Below are 19,127 nucleotides of genomic sequence, written 5' to 3'. Positions count from 1 at the left end.
CCGCCGCCGCATGCGCCCCAGCGCCGCCGGGCCTCTGCGGCGACGCAACGGAGGCGGCCGCCACAGCGGCCCCCGTCGCCACCACCCTCCCATCGCCGCCGCCACCTGTCCGCCCGCTACAGCTCCCCAACGCGCAATCAGCATTGGGCTCCAGCTACAGCCACAGTCACAGCGTCACCTCACCCTCCACGCCTTCGTGTGGTGGTTTCGGAGCCTTGAGCGGTGCACAGCAGTACATGGCGAGATCGCATGAGGAGGTGACGGTGCTGTTCGCAGGTGGGTTGCCGGTGGGGTGTGTTTGAACTGTGTGTGGCGGTGGTTCAACTTAGCGCCCGGGGTATTACGACAACGGTTTCAACTGACGACAACGGTTTGCCGTACTTTACCGTAACTGACGCACGTCCCTCGCTTACATAATATACAAAATACACTGTCACCGTGAGCTGTTTACCTTTTGTTATAATGGATGCTTGAAGTTTTTGAATTTTCTAATATTTTGTTATACTCGTAAAGTTGTGTCTTCAGTAATCTCTTCCTACCCCATGTGCACGTGTAATTTACGTGATGATGGTTCGAATTCTCTATGCGCCGTACACAGACATCGCCTCCTTCACCAGCATGTGTGGTCAGGTTCCGCCCCACCGAGTCATGGCGTTCCTCAACGACCTCTTCACCACTTTTGACCAGCTGGTGGAGAAGCATCAAGTTTACAAGGTCGAGACCATCGGAGGTACGGCATTGTACGGCATCGTCGTACATATCATAGTACGGAAGTGTACGGGACTGAGGCGATGCCGTTTTTGCATAATTTGGCGGAACGGCTGCCGAGAAGCGTGACTGTGTTACATTCGAGGTGCTCTTATCCTATCTTCATGTTCGATAGCCGCTCTCCTGTCTGGGCCTTTTTTCATAGCTTTTGATACCTGTGCCAAACCATCTTTTTCATATTTGCGTCTTTGGAAAACTGCCGCAAACGCTGCTTAATCTGGAAGCTGACCTAAATTGCTTCTTTCCGCTTTCGTCGAACGCAGATTGCTACATGGTGTGCGGCGGACTTGTAGAAGAGGACGCCGAGGGATTCAGGTACGACTGGTACGATCGGTACGAAACAAAAGGAAGGTTCTTTTGTTTTCCCTCTTGTTGTAGCTCCCTGTTGATAAAATTTAATACGCAACTTCTTAAACATCAGTCCTGCCGGTGCCAATCCATATGCCGTACCCACGCCGTACAACCTCCGCCGTACATCACAGGTCCGTTACAGAGGCCGTGGATCCCCTGCACGCGCACAAGGTCTTTGCATTCGCCGCCGACATGTTGGAAGCGGCTCGCTGCGTGATGATGCCCGGTACCGGCCAGCCTGTACGACTGCGAGTAGGCATCCACAGCGGCCCCGTCATGAGCGGCATCGTGGGGCGGAAGATGCCCCGTTTTTGTCTGTTTGGCGACACAGGTGTGTGAGTTTGGGGTTATATATTTATAGTTTTGTTTTGAGTCTCCGTTCTCTGTGAGAGTGAAGCATCGGCCAGCAGCAGTGGCAAAATGTCTTCGTGGTTCTTCTTGGGGTTTTATTCATGAATGGCTGTTTGGGGGAATATATGGGACTATTCACTGCACGACCCCGACGCGACAGAGCAAGGCCTACGGGCTACAGGTCGACCACTGGCCGCCAGGGCAGCACCCGGGGGGGGCCGTACGTAGCTCCACGTGTATGTAGCTCGAAGCTTGCTGCGACAGATGATGTATTTCTAGGCAAGTCCGCACATCGTACGTGAAAACCTACCTTTCCACAAGCTTCGCAAGATTTTACTCTCAGTTTTCGGTTTCTGTTGGCAGCGCATGTTGCCGGGCCCTCCTCCCCCTCCTCCTCCCCTTCCCCTCCTCCCCCTCCCCCTCCTCCCCCTCCTCCCCCTTCCGTGCGTGAATCTGTGTATCGCTCTTTCCCTTCTCGCTCCAGTCAACGTTGCCAGTCGAATGGAGTCCACGGGTGTACCTGGTGCCGTACACATTTCTGCGGCCACGCGGGCCTTATTAGGCGCCGCGGCCGACGGGTTTCTTTCCACGGGGGGAATTCCCGTCAAGGGCAAGGTACGGATTGGGGAGTTGGCAGTTGACAGTTGGGAATTGATGTTATTGTTCTTTCCTGGTATTCGCACTTTATTCGCACTGTATTCGCACTGTTCGTCCACATGCCCACGGATCCGCCACCACGCAGTTCTTTGTCGGAGAAGTGAGGGGGGGGGCCATATTCCCTCACTCACTCACTCACTCCAAGAATACCAAGCGCAGCATCATTCGCGTATTGGGGTGTGAAACGCAGTTCTTCATGCAGGTCGTCATCATGTCATCCTTCTCTGCGCCTCCCCCCGGCCTCACCAACCATGTAACCCATGCGGTTGTATGACGTACGGCGCAGGGGTTCATGCTCACGTACGTGTACGACCCGTGCGGCGTCGCTCCGCAGCGCTCTCAAACCGTCTCCCGAACTGGATCAGGTGCGGAACAGGAGGGTGCCGCTGTGGCGGGTGCCGCTAAGCTATCGGGTGCCTGTCCTGATCCTGATCTACCAATCTTGACCGCTACAGCCGTGCCGGGTATTGGTAGGGAAGGTCCCCAGGTCCCGGGGGGAGAAGCATCTAGCGGTACACCGACAGAGGCGCCGCCTCCGTTGCCGCAATAGGCCATGTACGACATGACGTACATGGCACCCCAAGTGGTATGATTGTGCGCGCGTGTTGCAAAAGCGAGGACCGCTCTCTTGCGTGTGTGCCATTCCCGAATGTTCGACGTTTGTTGTACTGCAGCATGTACGGAGTACGGAATACGGCATAATACGGATATGGCACGTGTTTGTACAATTGTGTCAGTTTTGTACTTTGGCTTGGTCCTGCGATGTCGGTTCCCGCAGCTGTGAGGGAAGGTGTTGTCCGGGCGCGTGCAGGAGGGTCCTTCGAACCCGCCATGAATATCTAGCTAGCTAGCTAGCGGGATTGTGTCTTGTAAATTATTTTGGCGCTGGCAAATATTTGTCTTGGCAGGAGTTTGTGACTTGGGTTTGCGAGGGTCGTGGTAAGGGTCGCTGTTTGAGAGAGAGGAGAGGAGAGGGGAGAGAGAAAGAGAGGGAGAGCGAGACAATTGTCAATGGAGACGCGCATTGGATTCGGTTTGAGGTTGGGTTCGGAGCTGTGTATGTATGTCCTGCACATGGGTTAAGAACTGGCAGTTTGGGGTTTGGGCTGGAAATAGGTTTGGTCACATGACACCTGCGTACGACACACGCCATGAGACACGCACGCACACACACACACATGGTTGCTTCTCTCCGACAAAACACACAATATAAAATGTTCGTACTTACTCGTTACGTTGAGGACTGCATACTGCGACGTTCGGCTTGGGGGATATACGGTTGTACGACAGCACGGATGTACGGATGTATTCACAGATTTGTATGGACGGCGGCTGCGGTGGGAGCGAGGAGCGAGCGGTGTGTGAGGAGGGAGCGGCATTACTTTTATCAATGTCGGGAGAGCGGCGGCGGCGGAAGCTTCTTTATGACATGTCGCGGTCTTCAACGCGGCTCCTGGTGTGGGGAATTTTGAAGTCAACGAGAAATCAACTAGAAGCCCTTCCTTGGCTTAGTCTCGGCCGCTATTATATATGCACCTTCTTTTATAACTAACCCATATCGGGGCGTTTCGGAAGCAGCGAGAATAAATAACAGCCATGCGCAATAGCAGCTGTTTATAAATAATATAGCAGTAATCGTCGTTATAGGTGTCTCGCAGTAATAAGGTTTGCGGACAAAGAGGAGGAGGCGGGAAGGAGGGAAGCTGTGAAGGGCCGGTAAGGTGATAACGAGGCGCCGAGTCCGCTACCCTTGCGGGGCCAGGGAGCGGTCGAGGGAGGGGGCCGGGTGCACCGCTCGCATGCACCTCTCTCGGCTGTTTGGTTTGCGCTTTTCGTCATGTGGGTACGATTTGTTTCGAACGGCAGCGTTTCGACTGCTATGGCTAAAAGACCCACGAGGAAACGCGAGGCAATGATGATGATGATGATGATGATGATGATGATGCCGTGCCGATGTGTTCCCCGAACATGCCTTAGGGTTTGAACCCCATGTGGTTCTGCGTGTGGATGCACGATCTCGTTGATGCCGGCCATGCATGCCGTACATACACACGTCATGTCTACGGGCCCCATTATGTCATCTTTCCCCTTTGTGTCCCCTTGTCGTACGACTATGACGAAAACACCAGGGGGCCCATTTTACAACCCGCGCTACAAAAATTGCTTTCCTTGCCGCGTATAATAAGCGGCGTAGGGAGTTAGGTTTTTTAATATCTGCGGCGCTTTTGGGGGTCCTATAACCCACACGCACCCGCGCGCGTGGCCGGGGGAATACGTGCGCACGCCCCTCACTTGGTGCTGGCGACGGGGGGGGGACCCGGGAGGTGGCTCAGGCTGGTGGCTCAGGCTGGGTGCGTTACGGATACTGCGGGACCGCATTCCCCCGGGGGGGGTAGGGGTTCGACATCAGAGGGGGTCTGACACGTGCTGCCGTTACACGCACATACCGACACACAGCCGAGGCGTTCAACCGACAGATGAGGCGAAAAGGTGTAGGTAGGTATCCGCTTGTACTGTACTGCATGTGTACGGCACATCAGTGGGATGTACGGCACGCGCCTTTGAGGAAGGCCTCCTCGGCTTGGGCTATTTGCACGCACAACGACACGTGGAGCAGGACGGCGCCACGTACGACAGTACGACGCGTTCGTAAGGCGCTGATGTACAGTTTCCTGTGTGAAAGCCTTGTGGGGGTTGTGCGCTCGAAGTTGCGCCCACGGTTACAGTGGCGCCCTCCAGTGGTGGCGAGGTGCGGTTCCGGAATGGTAGCCGCGTTGTGAAATGCCGGATGACCGTTCTGCAGTTTTGCGCTAGCAGCAGCAGCAGCAGCAGCAGCAGCAGCAGCAGCAGCACGCATACGGTCTGTGTGTGTGTGTGCTTGTATGTATGTCTGCGGGTAGGAAGCGCGGGTTTATGCATTTCCTTTTGCGGACATTAAACTCTGAGCATATACTACTAAACTCTGTGTGTATCTATTTCTAATTGTCTGCTATTGTTATTACCTGCCGTACTACCTGCCGTACTACCTGCCGTAGTACTATGAGTACCATCAGTGCGATCATCCAGGATGAAACCAATGCGTCGTTATTTGTGTACGTGTGCATTTATACGTGTTTGTGCGCGTCTGAATGCCTTCATGTAAATTTGTATGCATATGTATGTATGTATGTATGTATTATATTTGTCGACTGTCGCGTGAGAGGCAACATCGTGCAAACCTGCGAAAGGGCCTCTGGAGCCCTCTGGGTGAAGAGCGGGTGATGGGGGGCCTGATGTGCCGCACCGGAAAAACCGCTACGCACAGCCCCTGTTCCGTACGTCAGTTTGAGGCATGTACGACATGTACAATAGTAAGCCTACGAATTGAGGTACAGGGAAGGAGCTGCAAGCGTGAGGCGTATGTGTGTGCGTGTCCGTAGATGGAGACACGGTTAGTTAACAGGTGGTTATTGTTAGTTAGGACGTCCGCAATCGGTTAGTCAGCGATATATAAAACGGGGGTGATGGTGGGTCGATAATTATAATAAACGCAGCAGTCGGCTCATTTGGGGCGAAGTGGCAGCAGCACGAGGAGGAGGGCGAGGGCGAGGTGGACTGTAATATGTACACACATATAATCCACAATACACGCATACAGGAATGGAAGGTAACTGCAGGCCAGCTGCCATGGGGTGGGGGTGGGGGTGGGTGGTGGGGGTGGTGGTGGTGGTGGTGATGCCTGGAAGCCGGAGATGATGTCGACTTTACAATCATGGCGCAGAATGCACATACAAATGTATACACCCTTTATTCACGACGCGGCTTGTCATACGCATATAAAGCGATTTGCTATCGTACATGGGCGGGGCACTCCTCTTTTTGTTCAAATTCCATGTATTGGAATTTGCGAATGCATGCATCGCATGCTATGTATCGCGAATACCGGTAACTGGCATCGGCAACCGTTAACAACCGTATTAAACCGGTTTGCTGACTTTGGACTTTACGACCCATGGGCCATGTCCCTTTAAAATAGTGAAAATCACAAAATCGACATGTCCTAGTCATTAACCGTTAGCGCTAACGGTCGGTCGGTCATTGAAGTGCTGCTTGTTTATTTCCTAGGGTTGTCAGGACGCGTCTTGCGTCCCAGAGAGGGGAAGACAGAGGGATAAGCGTATGCGAAAGGAGATGCGCGCGGCGTCTGGCGCGCGCGCGCGAGCGAGCGAGAGGGTGTGAGTCGTAGCAAGGGTGAGGGGGATGGAGGAAGCGAGAGCGTGAGAGGAGTGTTGGTGGAACAGCAGGTCCCATTTTGATGTGGGAAGCAGGTGGTGCTGGTGGTGTCATAGATGTCGTTAAATGTCGGCGCATTGCCGAGAGCGCTTTGGTGGTGTCAGTGATCTGTTGCGGAGGATGAGAGGGAAGGGAACGGAGGGACACAGGAGTCAAAGAGCCAGATGTGTGTGTGTATGTGCCTGTGTGTGTGCGTGTGTGTTGATTAACCGCGACACGGGAGCGGGCCAACATGTGTGCACGAATGCGAGCTCCGTAGTCGAGCGACGTATACTAGTGCCTTTTCCAGTAAATAAACCGTGGAGGATTCTCCAACAAGATGCGTAGATGGTATCCAGAGCCCATAGAAGTGGATAGAAGTGCGCGGCGCTGTGGGCAACTGCGTGTGTGTGTGTGTGCGTGTGTGTTTGTGTGTGTGTGCGTGTGTGTTTGTAACATCTGAGCCGCGATATGAGAACCTGATGCCTGAGTTGTATCGATGTGAGCTCCGTGAAAAGCTTTTCCGTACTGTAGACATGTTAGCCCAATGAAATTGTAGTGGCCTCTGTGACAGCTCACAGTACAGCAGAAGCTTAGTTAGGCTCCTGGCCCCTACCACCGTCCACATGAACGCGCGCTGCTCCTGGACCATATGGATTTGTCACTCGGCATTCTCGAAGTTCACATTAAAAAACCCGGATCCCCACACTTGCACTTCGTAGGAAAGGACAGGCAAGGCCAGCGCATTATAAAATGACAAGTTGAGCTTGGGTACGGTACGTTTCTTTTCACGACAGAGATGTGAGGCCAAAAGTGGCATGTTCCCGTGCCGCAAGAAGAAGCTGGTTAGTGCAGGCGGCAAACCGTTGGCCTGTCCCGTAGTGCATCCCGAGGTACTGTGCCGCTTCATTATGGGGCAATACACGCAACATCTCCCCGCCCAGCCGGTACACGTAACCCACGAGCGACCCCCACTCAGTAGGTGTGCCCCTGAAGACAAGCACCTCACACTTGGCTCCGTTAGCAGCCATCCCAGTCGCCTTGCAAAACATCTCGAGTAACCAAGAAGGCATTGTGCCCGCTCGCAGCCAGTGGCTAAGAGTGATGCATCATCAACAAACAGCAAGTTAGTGAGCTCACTGTCCCCCGAGTCCCCCGAGTGCTTTGGTCCTGCAGTACGGACCACCTGGGGGGGCGGTGCAGCCAGCAATCCTTGTCATGGGCATTAATGTAATAAGCAAACACGTCCATGAACAGCAACCCTGCAAGCGAATAAGTACCTCGGCAAACCCTACCGAAGTCGCCGTCCGACCGGATCACCCAAAATGACCGTTAGGGTGGGATGTACATTGTCCGACGGTTGAATCGCCAAACCCATGTGACGAGCAAAACTGCACTTAAGAGGGCTGAAGTCATGAATGTTCCCAGTGTCGATAAGAATGGAGGCATCGGACTGGCACTCTTTACCTCGAAACCTCATAGATAAACCTTTAGAAACGGAGAAAGGCGAAGGAGGGAGCGACGTCAGCATCAGGAGCAGATACCGGAGGGTCGTACCAGAACTCGACAGGACCAGTTAACCCAGCAGAGCGTCGCTTCCCTATCGCGGCAGCAACATCGAACAGCGTGGTACGTACGAAAACCACCTGATGTTGAATGCGGTGCGATGCTCTTGCAGTTCAAGTGCAGTGCAACAGATACTCTCGAGCACGTGCAGGAGGCGGATGAACGACAACATAATGTCCGGCACAGCGAACTAAACTTGGGGCACATAGCTCATCAGAGTGAGGGGACAAACGGATCCCAAGTGAAGCGCGGACCAGTCAAACACTGAAGCTGCTCGAATTCGGAAGTGCAAAGTATGCGGGTCGAAGGGATGAGTGCAGAAGTTCGTCTTTGTGTTACAAGATTGACGAGGCTCGGCAATTAGAGCAGCAAAAACAGCAGCATCCTGATGCATGAGTTGCACTAATGACAAAGTCTGCAGGTCTGTCACACACAAACGAAACCCCCCGAACCGCATCATGCCAGGCCATGCCCCCCAATCACATCATGCCCGGCCATGCCCCCCAACCACATCATGCCAGGCCATGCCCCCCAAACCCGCATCATGCCAGGCCATGCCCCCCAAACCGCATTTTGCCAGGCCATGCACCCAAACCGCATCTTGCGGCCCAGACTCCCGTGCACGATACCGTGCTAAGGCGCCTCACGTACGTCGCAGCCTCGTTAGAGCTGAGGCCGCGCAGTCCTTCAGAGCTTCAAACACAAAGTCTGCGGAGAGGAGACCCTGCACAAGTACAGATGACACGGTTAAACATGCGGATTCCAACGACTAACGGTTGCATTTAAGCGCGAACAGCAGTTAAAACCCTAAGCTTGCGGCCCAGACTTACCGTGCACGATACCGTGCTAAGGTGCCTCACGTACGTCGCAGCCTCGTTAGAGCTGAGGCCGCGCAGTCCTTCAGAGCTTCAAACACAAAGTCTGCGGAGAGGAGACCCTGCACAAGTACAGATGACACGGTTAAACATGCGGATTCCAACGACTAACGGTTGCATTTAAGCGCGAACAGCAGTTAAAACCCTAAGCTTGCGGCCCAGACTTACCGTGCACGATACCGTGCTAAGGTGCCTCACGTACGTCGCAGCCTCGTTAGAGCTGAGGCCGCGCAGTCCTTCAGAGCTTCAAACACAAAGTCTGCGGAGAGGAGACCCTGCACAAGTACAGATGACACGGTTAAACATGCGGATTCCAACGACTAACGGTTGCATTTAAGCGCGAACAGCAGTTAAAACCCTAAGCTTGCGGCCCAGACTTACCGTGCACGATACCGTGCTAAGGTGCCTCACGTACGTCGCAGCCTCGTTAGAGCTGAGGCCGCGCAGCCCTTCAGAGCTTCAAACACAAAGTCTGCGGAGAGGAGACCCTGCACAAGTACAGATGACACGGTTAAACATGCGGATTCCAACGACTAACGGTTGCATTTAAGCGCGAACAGCAGTTAAAACCCTAAGCTTGCGGCCCAGACTTACCGTGCACGATACCGTGCTAAGGTGCCTCACGTACGTCGCAGCCTCGTTAGAGCTGAGGCCGCGCAGTCCTTCAGAGCTTCAAACACAAAGTCTGCGGAGAGGAGACCCTGCACAAGTACAGATGACACGGTTAAACATGCGGATTCCAACGACTAACGGTTGCATTTAAGCGCGAACAGCAGTTAAAACCCTAAGCTTGCGGCCCAGACTTACCGTGCACGATACCGTGCTAAGGTGCCTCACGTACGTCGCAGCCTCGTTAGAGCTGAGGCCGCGCAGTCCTTCAGAGCTTCAAACACAAAGTCTGCGGAGAGGAGACCCTGCACAAGTACAGATGACACGGTTAAACATGCGGATTCCAACGACTAACGGTTGCATTTAAGCGCGAACAGCAGTTAAAACCCTAAGCTTGCGGCCCAGACTTACCGTGCACGATACCGTGCTAAGGTGCCTCACGTACGTCGCAGCCTCGTTAGAGCTGAGGCCGCGCAGTCCTTCAGAGCTTCAAACACAAAGTCTGCGGAGAGGAGACCCTGCACAAGTACAGATGACACGGTTAAACATGCGGATTCCAACGACTAACGGTTGCATTTAAGCGCGAACAGCAGTTAAAACCCTAAGCTTGCGGCCCAGACTTACCGTGCACGATACCGTGCTAAGGTGCCTCACGTACGTCGCAGCCTCGTTAGAGCTGAGGCCGCGCAGTCCTTCAGAGCTTCAAACACAAAGTCTGCGGAGAGGAGACCCTGCACAAGTACAGATGACACGGTTAAACATGCGGATTCCAACGACTAACGGTTGCATTTAAGCGCGAACAGCAGTTAAAACCCTAAGCTTGCGGCCCAGACTTACCGTGCACGATACCGTGCTAAGGTGCCTCACGTACGTCGCAGCCTCGTTAGAGCTGAGGCCGCGCAGTCCTTCAGAGCTTCAAACACAAAGTCTGCGGAGAGGAGACCCTGCACAAGTACAGATGACACGGTTAAACATGCGGATTCCAACGACTAACGGATGCATTTAAGCGCGAACAGCAGTTAAAACCCTAAGCTTGCGGCCCAGACTTACTGTGCACGATACCGTGCTAAGGCGCCTCACGTACGTCCCAAATCGAATTCGTTCATGCAACCTCCGAACGGCATTATGCCACGAAACCCCACAAGAGCATTCGTCCATGCAAGCCTACAAACCAAATTGTGCCAGGCCATGTGCCCCAAACCCGCATCATGCCAGGCCATGCCCCCCGAACCGCATCATGCCAGGCCATGTCCCCCAATCGCATCATGCCAGGCAGCCCCCCGAACCGCATCATGCCAGGCCATGTCCCCCAAACCCGCAGCATGCCAGGCTATGCCCCCAAAATCGCATTGTGCCAGGCCATGCCCCCCAAACCGCATTGTGCCAGGCCATGTCCCCCAAACCGCACCATCCGGCCATGTCCCCCAATCGCATCATGCCAGGCCGTCACCCAAATCGCATCATGCCAGGCCATGTCCCCCAAATCGCATCATGCCTGGCCATGTCCCCCAAATCGCATCATGCCAGGCCAGCCCCCCGAACCGCATCATGCCAGGCCATGCCCCCCAATCCCATCATGCCAGGCTATGCCCCCAAAATCGCATTGTGCCAGGCCATGCCCCCCAAACCGCATTGTGCCAGGCCATGTCCCCTAAACCCCCCCGAACCGCATCATGCCAGGCCATGCCCCCAAATCGCATCATGCCAGGCCATGTCCCCCAATCACATCATGCCAGGCCATGCCCCCCAATCGCATCATGCCAGGCCAGCCCCCCGAACCGCATCATGCCAGGCCATGCCCCCCAATCACATCATGCCAGGCTATGCCCCCAAAATCGCATAGTGCAAGGCCATGCCCCCTAAACCGCATTGTGCCAGGCCATGTCCCCCGAACCGCATCATGACAGGCCATGCCCCCCAATCACATCATGCCAGGCCATGTCCCCCAAACCCGCATCATGCCAGGCCATGTACCCCGAACCGCATCATGCCAGGCCATGCCCCCCAATCACATCATGCCAGGCCATGCCACCAAGTCGCATTGTGCTTGGCAAAACCCCAAACCGCACTGCGCCCGGCCACCCCAGGCCCCGACAGCATCCGCCCAGGTACCTCCCAGATCATTTTGCATGGGCCCATTACTGGAAGTTCAGTTGCGCAAGTCCTCGTGCTGCATTGATTCCATTTGACCGTCCAACCGAAACCGTTGGTCATTATTAACGTTGATCACTCGATCGTTTACAGAACTGCTGTATTCGCCACTTATTGATATTTTTATTATTAACCGTTATACGGCCGGTATGGCGTTTACTGTACGACACCATTCGTTCGGTCATTGCTCGTAGTTGGCGCTGCACGCAGCCAACAAGTTATCAAGCCAACAAGAATGGCAACTGATGATGATGACCATGATTATAATGATGACGATGATGATGATCATGATGATCATGATGCCGATGATGCCGATGGCCTTTACAGCAGTTGATTGTTGCGGCTATATGCCGCCGCCGCCGCCGCCGCCGCCGCTAGCCAACTGGCCAGCAGCGGCGGCGCCCGGCTGGGTGCAGCTGGGTGCGGAGGAATTGCACCCAGCAGTGCACCTGAAGGAAAAGGGACAAGGCGGGGGAAGGGCGCGGGAAGCCAAAATATGGTTAGCAGTACGACACAACTAACACACACATAATTAGGTGACAGTTGCAAGCAAGGGTACCGCTGCTGGTCCCCACGACGCACACCCCATGCACCAAAACCCCAAGCCCATCCGCACCCACCTCAGCCGGGCCCATCATCAGCAACGCCCGCCCGGTGCCACTGGGGCGCACAGGTTGATGCCCCAGCCGCACCTGAAGAGGAGGTGCGTGATAAAGGGGGAAACGGCCAGAGGGGATAGGTAAGGGGGCAGCATACACGGGGGGAAGGGGGGTAAAACACCAAATGTCATTATTTTGCCCAAAAGTCACAAGGCCTCGTTGCGACACGTGTGCTGCGGCCCTGCGGCCTTTTTCCACGACCACTAGTTGAACCCAAATCACGAAGTACGCACCACACCCATACCCACGTCGCCCACCCACCCATCCACCCACCTGAGACGGGCGTTATAAAAGTACGGCCGGCCCCTGCGTGCGGGTGCCGGCAGGCCGGACGACTCGTACGCCCCGAGTCCCGGCAGCCAGTCGACCCTGCATTCGGGTCCTGGCACCAGGGAAGCTGCCGCAAACCCTGGCGATAAAGGGCCCGGGCCATGGCCACTGCTGCAGCTGCTTGCTGATCTGCCGGCTGCTGCTGCCGCTGCTGCTGCTGCTGCTGCTGCTGCTGCTGCTGCTGCTGACTACATAATGAAAAAAGTAAAAATACGGTGACAGGAGGTGCAAAGGCCTGGGAAAACCCATAACCTCTACAACCCCGGCACCCTAATGCACGCCTTAGCTTATTAGGCTGAGGCGCATTACTAACCTATAATAAGATATTTAAAACAGAGTAAAAATATAAGTAAATAAATAAAGCTGAAATAGATATCATGGTTCAGCTTTATTTATTCATCTATTATTTAATAAGGTGTAGCCTCCCCTTAATTAGGTAATCCCCAAACAAATGAAAATTAATTGTGCACAACCAGGGCTGTGGGCACCACAAACGAAAACACGACAGACTGTACACGCGCGGCAACAGCCGTGACACGCGCACACTCGCTGATGCTGGTTGTTGGCTGCTGGCTGATAGCTGCGTAGCGTAGCCCATTTAGGCAATATAACTGGCTGCAGCTGCTGGCTGGTTAGATAACGCTAGCTACCATCCACAAAACCCAGCGACGACAATAAAACCGGCCGGTCACCACCAACTGTCCACCAACTGTCCACCAACTGGATCAACATCTGCCAACCTCTTCCAACCAAACATATCTCCAACGGACAACTTCCACCATGACAACCATATTTCTCGACCCGATCCTCCATATCTTTGGACTCCCTTATTTTCCTGCTTTGAACTAGTCCTACCGTTTGCAACGAATGTCGTGGTTTGAGCAAGGATGTCTCCCTTTTCATCTTTCTTTTGTGCATGGTAGGTTTGAAAGCAGAAGGGTGATAAGAGGAAAAAGGCCGCGGTGGCAGCAACGCCAGAGGTGAAAAGCCGCAGCGGCGGCAGGGAAGGGAAATGCACCGCAAGAACAGCAATTTGCTGTAGCGATGAGAGGAAAGGAAAAAGGCCGCGGTGGCAGCAACGCCAGAGGTGAAGAGCCGCAGCGGCGGCAGGGAAGGGAAATGCACCGCAAGAACAGCAATTTGCTGTAGCGATGAGAGGAAAGGAAAAAGGCCGCGGTAGCAGCAATGCCAGAGGTGAAGAGCCGCAGCGGCGGCAGGGGAGGGAAATGCACCGCAAGAACAGCAATTTGCTGTAGCGATGAGAGGAAAGGAAAAAGGCCGCGGTGGCAGCAACGCCAGAGGTGAAGAGCCGCAGCGGCGGCAGGGGAGGGAAATGCACCGCAAGAACAGCAATTTGCTGTAGCGATGAGAGGAAAGGAAAAAGGCCGCGGTGGCAGCAATGCCAGAGGTGAAGAGCCGCAGCGGCGGCAGGGGAGGGAAATGCACCGCAAGAACAGCAATTTGCTGTAGCGATGAGAGGAAAGGAAAAAGGCCGCGGTAGCAGCAACGCCAGAGGTGAAGAGCCGCAGCGGCGGCAGGGGAGGAAAGTGCAGTGCAAGGACAGCACAAAGGCTGTAGCGATGAGAGGAAAGGAAAAAGGCCGCGGTGGCAGCAACGCCAGAGGTGAAGAGCCGCAGCGGCGGCAGGGGAGGAAAGTGCAGTGCAAGGACAGCACAAAGGCTGTAATGCCAGATGTGACGGCGACGGCGACAGCACGAGAAGGCTACGGTGAGACTCCGACGGCTAGGCGCCGTCGGCGAGAGGTCGACGGCGACCTCGCCGAAGGTGAGAAGGCGACGCGATGGCGAGACGCCGACGGCGAGACGGCGACGGCGAGAAGGCGAGGCGAGGCGCCGTCGGCGTTAGGGCGACGGCGACCTCGCCGCCGGCGAGAAGGCGACGCGATGGCGAGACGCCGGCGGCGAGACGGCGACGGCAAGAAGGCGAGGCGAGGCGCCGTCGGCGTCAGGGCGACGGCGACCTCGCCAAAGGTGAGAAGGCGACGCGATGGCGAGACGCCGGCGGCGAGACGGCGACGGTGATGAAAATGGCATGACGGTGACGGCTGAGGGGGATCCGGGGATTCGGGCGGGGATTACGTGGTTACATACACACTACAAGGCGGTTTCGGAGTGGCCGAATTCACAACAGATTCCAACGAAACGCAAGACATGGAACCAAACGACCCTCGACCATGCCATGCCATCATGCATACCACAACAAAGGGTTGATGATGCAGATTGATTGGTGGTCGGCAATACAAATCCGGCATCCCAAATCCGACATGCTATGGCAAAGCGTTGCAAGACGGCATGGGGACGTGTGAAACGAGGCCCCTCTCGTACTTACACATTCTCACACATGACGGCGATGTACGGCGCTGGCGGCGCCTGTGATGCTCGTCGCGCCGATACGTGTTGTCCTGTTGGAAGTCCTCGCCCAGGCTCGCTCAGACCGGTGGCGGGAACGGGCGGGAGGTGGGCGGGGAAATACACACACACACGCTGTTAATCAGCTAGCAGGGGACACAACGAGCACAGACTTTGCACAGCAAAACGACATGGGCAGTTGCGCACAATATGCAGAAACGTACTAATACGCACACGGGCACATCGCGGGCAGTTGGGAATTCTCCATCACAAGTAAAAGCAGTAGCACCCTCACACATACACATACGTATACGCGTGCGCGCATGCACACACAAAAACACCCTCTTACACACACCTACATACACTTACACACGCACACGCGCGCGCGTGAGCACATTCTCGCCCACATTTGAACAGATACCTACCTACATACATACAAACATACATACATACAATTGCGCACAAATACAAGACACTGAAGACCGCAACAATAACCATCGGCCGGCTTTGCAGCTTCTATCTGAGTTTGCTGACCTTATCTTTGCAGTTTGCTGCCTTTGTGCTTTTGCTGTCGTTGTCACTGTTGCTGCTTGCCGGCACGACAGGAGAAAAACACCGCGCCACGAAACACCCACAGCAAGAAACTTTGCTCCGAACGTATGTACGACATCACTACATCACGAACGGACACAAAGTGGCACCCACGCAGTGAACATACGGGGAAAGACCTTCATGCCGTACTCCCTACACGCCGCACCTTACCAAGGTACAACAATTTCATACCGAAATCCCCCTCCGTCACCAACTCGTCTATCCATTTGCAACGCGCCTTCACCCATAGAATCCAAGAACGATGGCCGACCTTGATACGACGTGTAACGGCCTCACGGCCGGAAATCTAGGCGCGTTCTAACTAACGTACGACATGTACGGGCGACCGTGCATCCGGCGTCACCCACCGGCAGCGGAAGACGATGTGAGCTTGACTGCGTTGATTATAAGCGTTGACAACGGTGAGACTCCGACGGCGAGGCGCCGTCGGCGAGAAGGCGACGGCGACCTCGCCGAAGGTGAGAAGGCGACGCGATGGCGAGACGCCGACGGCGAGACGGCGACGTCGAGAAGGCGAGGCGAGGCGCCGTCGGCGTTAGGGCGACGGCGACCTCGCCAAAGGTGGGAAGGCGACGCGATGGCGTGGCGCCGGCGGCCGGCGAGAAGGCGAGGCGAGGCGCCGTCGGCGTTAGGGCGACGGCGACCTCGCCAAAGGTGGGAAGGCGACGCGATGGCGTGGCGCCGGCGGCCGGCGAGAAGGCGAGGCGAGGCGCCGTCGGCGTTAGGGCGACGGCGACCTCGCCAAAGGTGAGAAGGCGACGCGATGGCGAGACGCCGGCGGCCGGCGAGACGGCGACGGCGAGAAGGCGAGGCGAGGCGCCGTCGGCGATAGGGCGACGGCGACCTCGCCAAAGGTGAGAAGGCGACGCGATGGCGAGACGCCGGCGGCCGGCGAGAAGGCGAGGCGAGGCGCCGTCGGCGTTAGGGCGACGGCGACCTCGCCAAAGGTGAGAAGGCGACGCGATGGCGAGACGCCGGCGGCCGGCGAGAAGGCGAGGCGAGGCGCCGTCGGCGTTAGGGCGACAGCGACCTCGCCAAAGGTGAGAAGGCGACGCGATGGCGAGACGCCGGCGGCCGGCGAGAAGGCGAGGCGAGGCGCCGTCGGCGTTAGGGCGACGGCGACCTCGCCAAAGGTGAGAAGGCGACGCGATGGCGAGACGCCGGCGGCGAGACGGCGACGGCGAGAAGGCGAGGCGAGGCGCCGTCGGCGTTAGGGCGACGGCGACCTCGCCAAAGGTGAGAAGGCGACGCGATGGCGAGACGCCGGCGGCCGGCGAGAAGGCGAGGCGAGGCGCCGTCGGCGTTAGGGCGACGGCGACCTCGCCGAAGGTGATAAGGCGACGCGATGGCGTGGCGCCGGCGGCCGGCAAGAAGGCGAGGCGACGCGCCGTCGGCGTTAGGGCGACGGCGACCTCGCCAAAGGTGGGAAGGCGACGCGATGGCGTGTCGCCGGCGGCGAGACGGCGACGGTGATGAAAATGGCATGACGGTGACGGCTGAGGGGGATCCGGGGATTCGGGCGGGGATTACGTGGTGACATACACACTACAAGGCGGTTTCGGAGTGGCCGAATTCACAACAGATTCCAACGAAACGCAAGACATGGAACCAAACGACCCTCGACCATGCCATGCCATCATGCATACCACAACAAAGGGTTGATGTTGCAGATTGATTGGTAGTCGGCAATACAAATCCGGCATCCCAAATCCGACATGCTATGGCAAAGCGTTGCAAGACGGCATGGGGACGTGTGAAACGAGGCCCCTCTCGTACTTACATTCTCACCCATGACGGCGATGTACGGCGGTGGCGACGCCTGTGATGCTCGTCGCGCCGATACGTGTTGTCCTGTTGGAAGTCCTCGCCCAGGCTCGCTCAGACCGGTGGCGGGAACGGGCGGGAGGTGGGCGGGGAAATACACACACACACACACACACACACGCTGTTAATCAGCTAGCAGGGGACACAACGAGCACAGACTTTGCACAGCAAAACGACATGGGCAGTTGTGCACAATATGCAGAAACGTACTAATACGCACACGGGCACATCGCGGGCAGTTGGGAATTCTCCATCACAAGTAAAAGCAGTAGCACCCTCACACATACACATACGTATACGCGTGCGCGCATGCACACACACACACACACACACACACACACACATACACCCTCTTACACACACCTACATACACTTACACACGCACACGCGCGCGCGTGAGCACATTCTCGCCCACATTTGAACAGATACCTACATACATACATACAAACATACATACATACATACAATTGCGCACAAATACAAGACACTGAAGACCGCAACAATAACCATCGGCCGGCTTTGCAGCTTCTATCTGAGTTTGCTGACCTTATCTTTGCAGTTTGCTGCCTTTGTGCTTTTGCTGTCGTTGTCGCTGTTGCTGCTTGCCGGCACGACAGGAGAAAAACACCGCGCCACGAAACACCCACAGCAAGAAACTTTGCTGCGAACGTATGTACGACATCACTACATCACGAACGGACACAAAGTGGCACCCACGCAGTGAACATACGGGGAAAGACCTTCATGCCGTACTCCCTACACGCCGCACCTTACCAAGGTACAACAATTTCATACCGAAATCCCCCTCCGTCACCAACTCGTCTATCCATTTGCAACGCGCCTTCACCCATAGAATCCAAGAACGATGGCCGACCTTGATACGACGTGTAACGGCCTCACGGCCGGAAATCTAGGCGCGTTCTAACTAACGTACGACATGTACGGGCGACCGTGCATCCGGCGTCACTCACCGGCACCGGAAGACGATGTGAGCTTGACTGCGTTGATTATAAGCGTTGACAACGGTGAGACTCCGACGGCGAGGCGCCGTCGGCGAGAAGGCGACGGCGACCTCGCCGAAGGTGAGAAGGCGACGCGATGGCGAGACGCCGGCGGCGAGACGGCGACGGCGAGAAGGCGAGGCGCCGTCGGCGTTAGGGCGACGGCGACCTCGCCAAAGGCGAGAAGGCGACGCGATGGCGAGACGCCGGCGGCCGGCGAGAAGGCGAGGCGAGGCGCCGTCGGCGTTAGGGCGACGGCGACCTCGCCAAAGGTGAGAAGGCGACGCGATGGCGAGACGCCGGCGGCGAGAGGGCGACGGCGAGAAGGCGAGGCGAGGCGCCGTCGGCGTTAGGGCGACGGCGACCTCGCCAAAGGTGAGAAGGCGACGCGATGGCGAGACGCCGGCGGCCGGCGAGAAGGCGAGGCGAGGCGCTGTCGGCGTTAGGGCGACGGCGACCTCGCCGAAGGTGATAAGGCGACGCGATGGCGTGGCGCCGGCGGCCGGCAAGAAGGCGAGGCGAGGCGCCGTCGGCGTTAGGGCGACGGCGACCTCGCCGAAGGTGAGAAGGCGACGCGATGGCGAGACGCCGGCGGCCGGCAAGAAGGCGAGGCGAGGCGCCGTCGGCGTTAGGGCGACGGCGACCTCGCCAAAGGTGAGAAGGCGACGCGATGGCGAGACGCCGGCGGCCGGCGAAAAGACGAGGCGAGGCGCCGTCGGCGTTAGGGCGACGGCGACCTCGCCGAAGGTGATA

At 56.5% G+C, this 19,127-nt stretch overlaps 2 protein-coding genes across 2 annotated transcripts in view; one reads left to right on the top strand and one right to left on the bottom strand.

Moving 5' to 3' along the window:
- VOLCADRAFT_97578 (uncharacterized protein) overlaps positions 1-2,677 on the top strand; it is a gene marked incomplete at both ends in the record, with an annotated part of 12,129 nt that extends 9,452 nt beyond the window's left edge. Inside the window, 8 exons of the mRNA XM_002956549.1 lie at positions 123-276; positions 599-730; positions 1,032-1,083; positions 1,251-1,450; positions 1,955-2,085; positions 2,213-2,227; positions 2,414-2,492; positions 2,583-2,677. Of these exons, the coding sequence (XP_002956595.1) occupies positions 123-276; positions 599-730; positions 1,032-1,083; positions 1,251-1,450; positions 1,955-2,085; positions 2,213-2,227; positions 2,414-2,492; positions 2,583-2,677 (858 nt within the window). The remainder of the gene's footprint in view (positions 1-122; positions 277-598; positions 731-1,031; positions 1,084-1,250; positions 1,451-1,954; positions 2,086-2,212; positions 2,228-2,413; positions 2,493-2,582) is intronic.
- Positions 2,678-11,953: 9,276 nt separating this feature from the next.
- VOLCADRAFT_97577 (uncharacterized protein) overlaps positions 11,954-19,127 on the bottom strand; it is a gene marked incomplete at both ends in the record, with an annotated part of 15,783 nt that continues 8,609 nt past the window's right edge. The window contains 5 exons of the mRNA XM_002956511.1: positions 11,954-12,028; positions 12,200-12,271; positions 12,472-12,544; positions 17,338-17,426; positions 18,143-18,247. Of these exons, the coding sequence (XP_002956557.1) occupies positions 11,954-12,028; positions 12,200-12,271; positions 12,472-12,544; positions 17,338-17,426; positions 18,143-18,247 (414 nt within the window). The remainder of the gene's footprint in view (positions 12,029-12,199; positions 12,272-12,471; positions 12,545-17,337; positions 17,427-18,142; positions 18,248-19,127) is intronic.

This window comes from Volvox carteri (assembly GCF_000143455.1).
Source record: "Volvox carteri f. nagariensis unplaced genomic scaffold VOLCAscaffold_62, whole genome shotgun sequence".
NCBI classification, from domain to species: domain Eukaryota; kingdom Viridiplantae; phylum Chlorophyta; class Chlorophyceae; order Chlamydomonadales; family Volvocaceae; genus Volvox; species Volvox carteri.
This window is presented reverse-complemented; position numbering and strand designations above follow the sequence as displayed.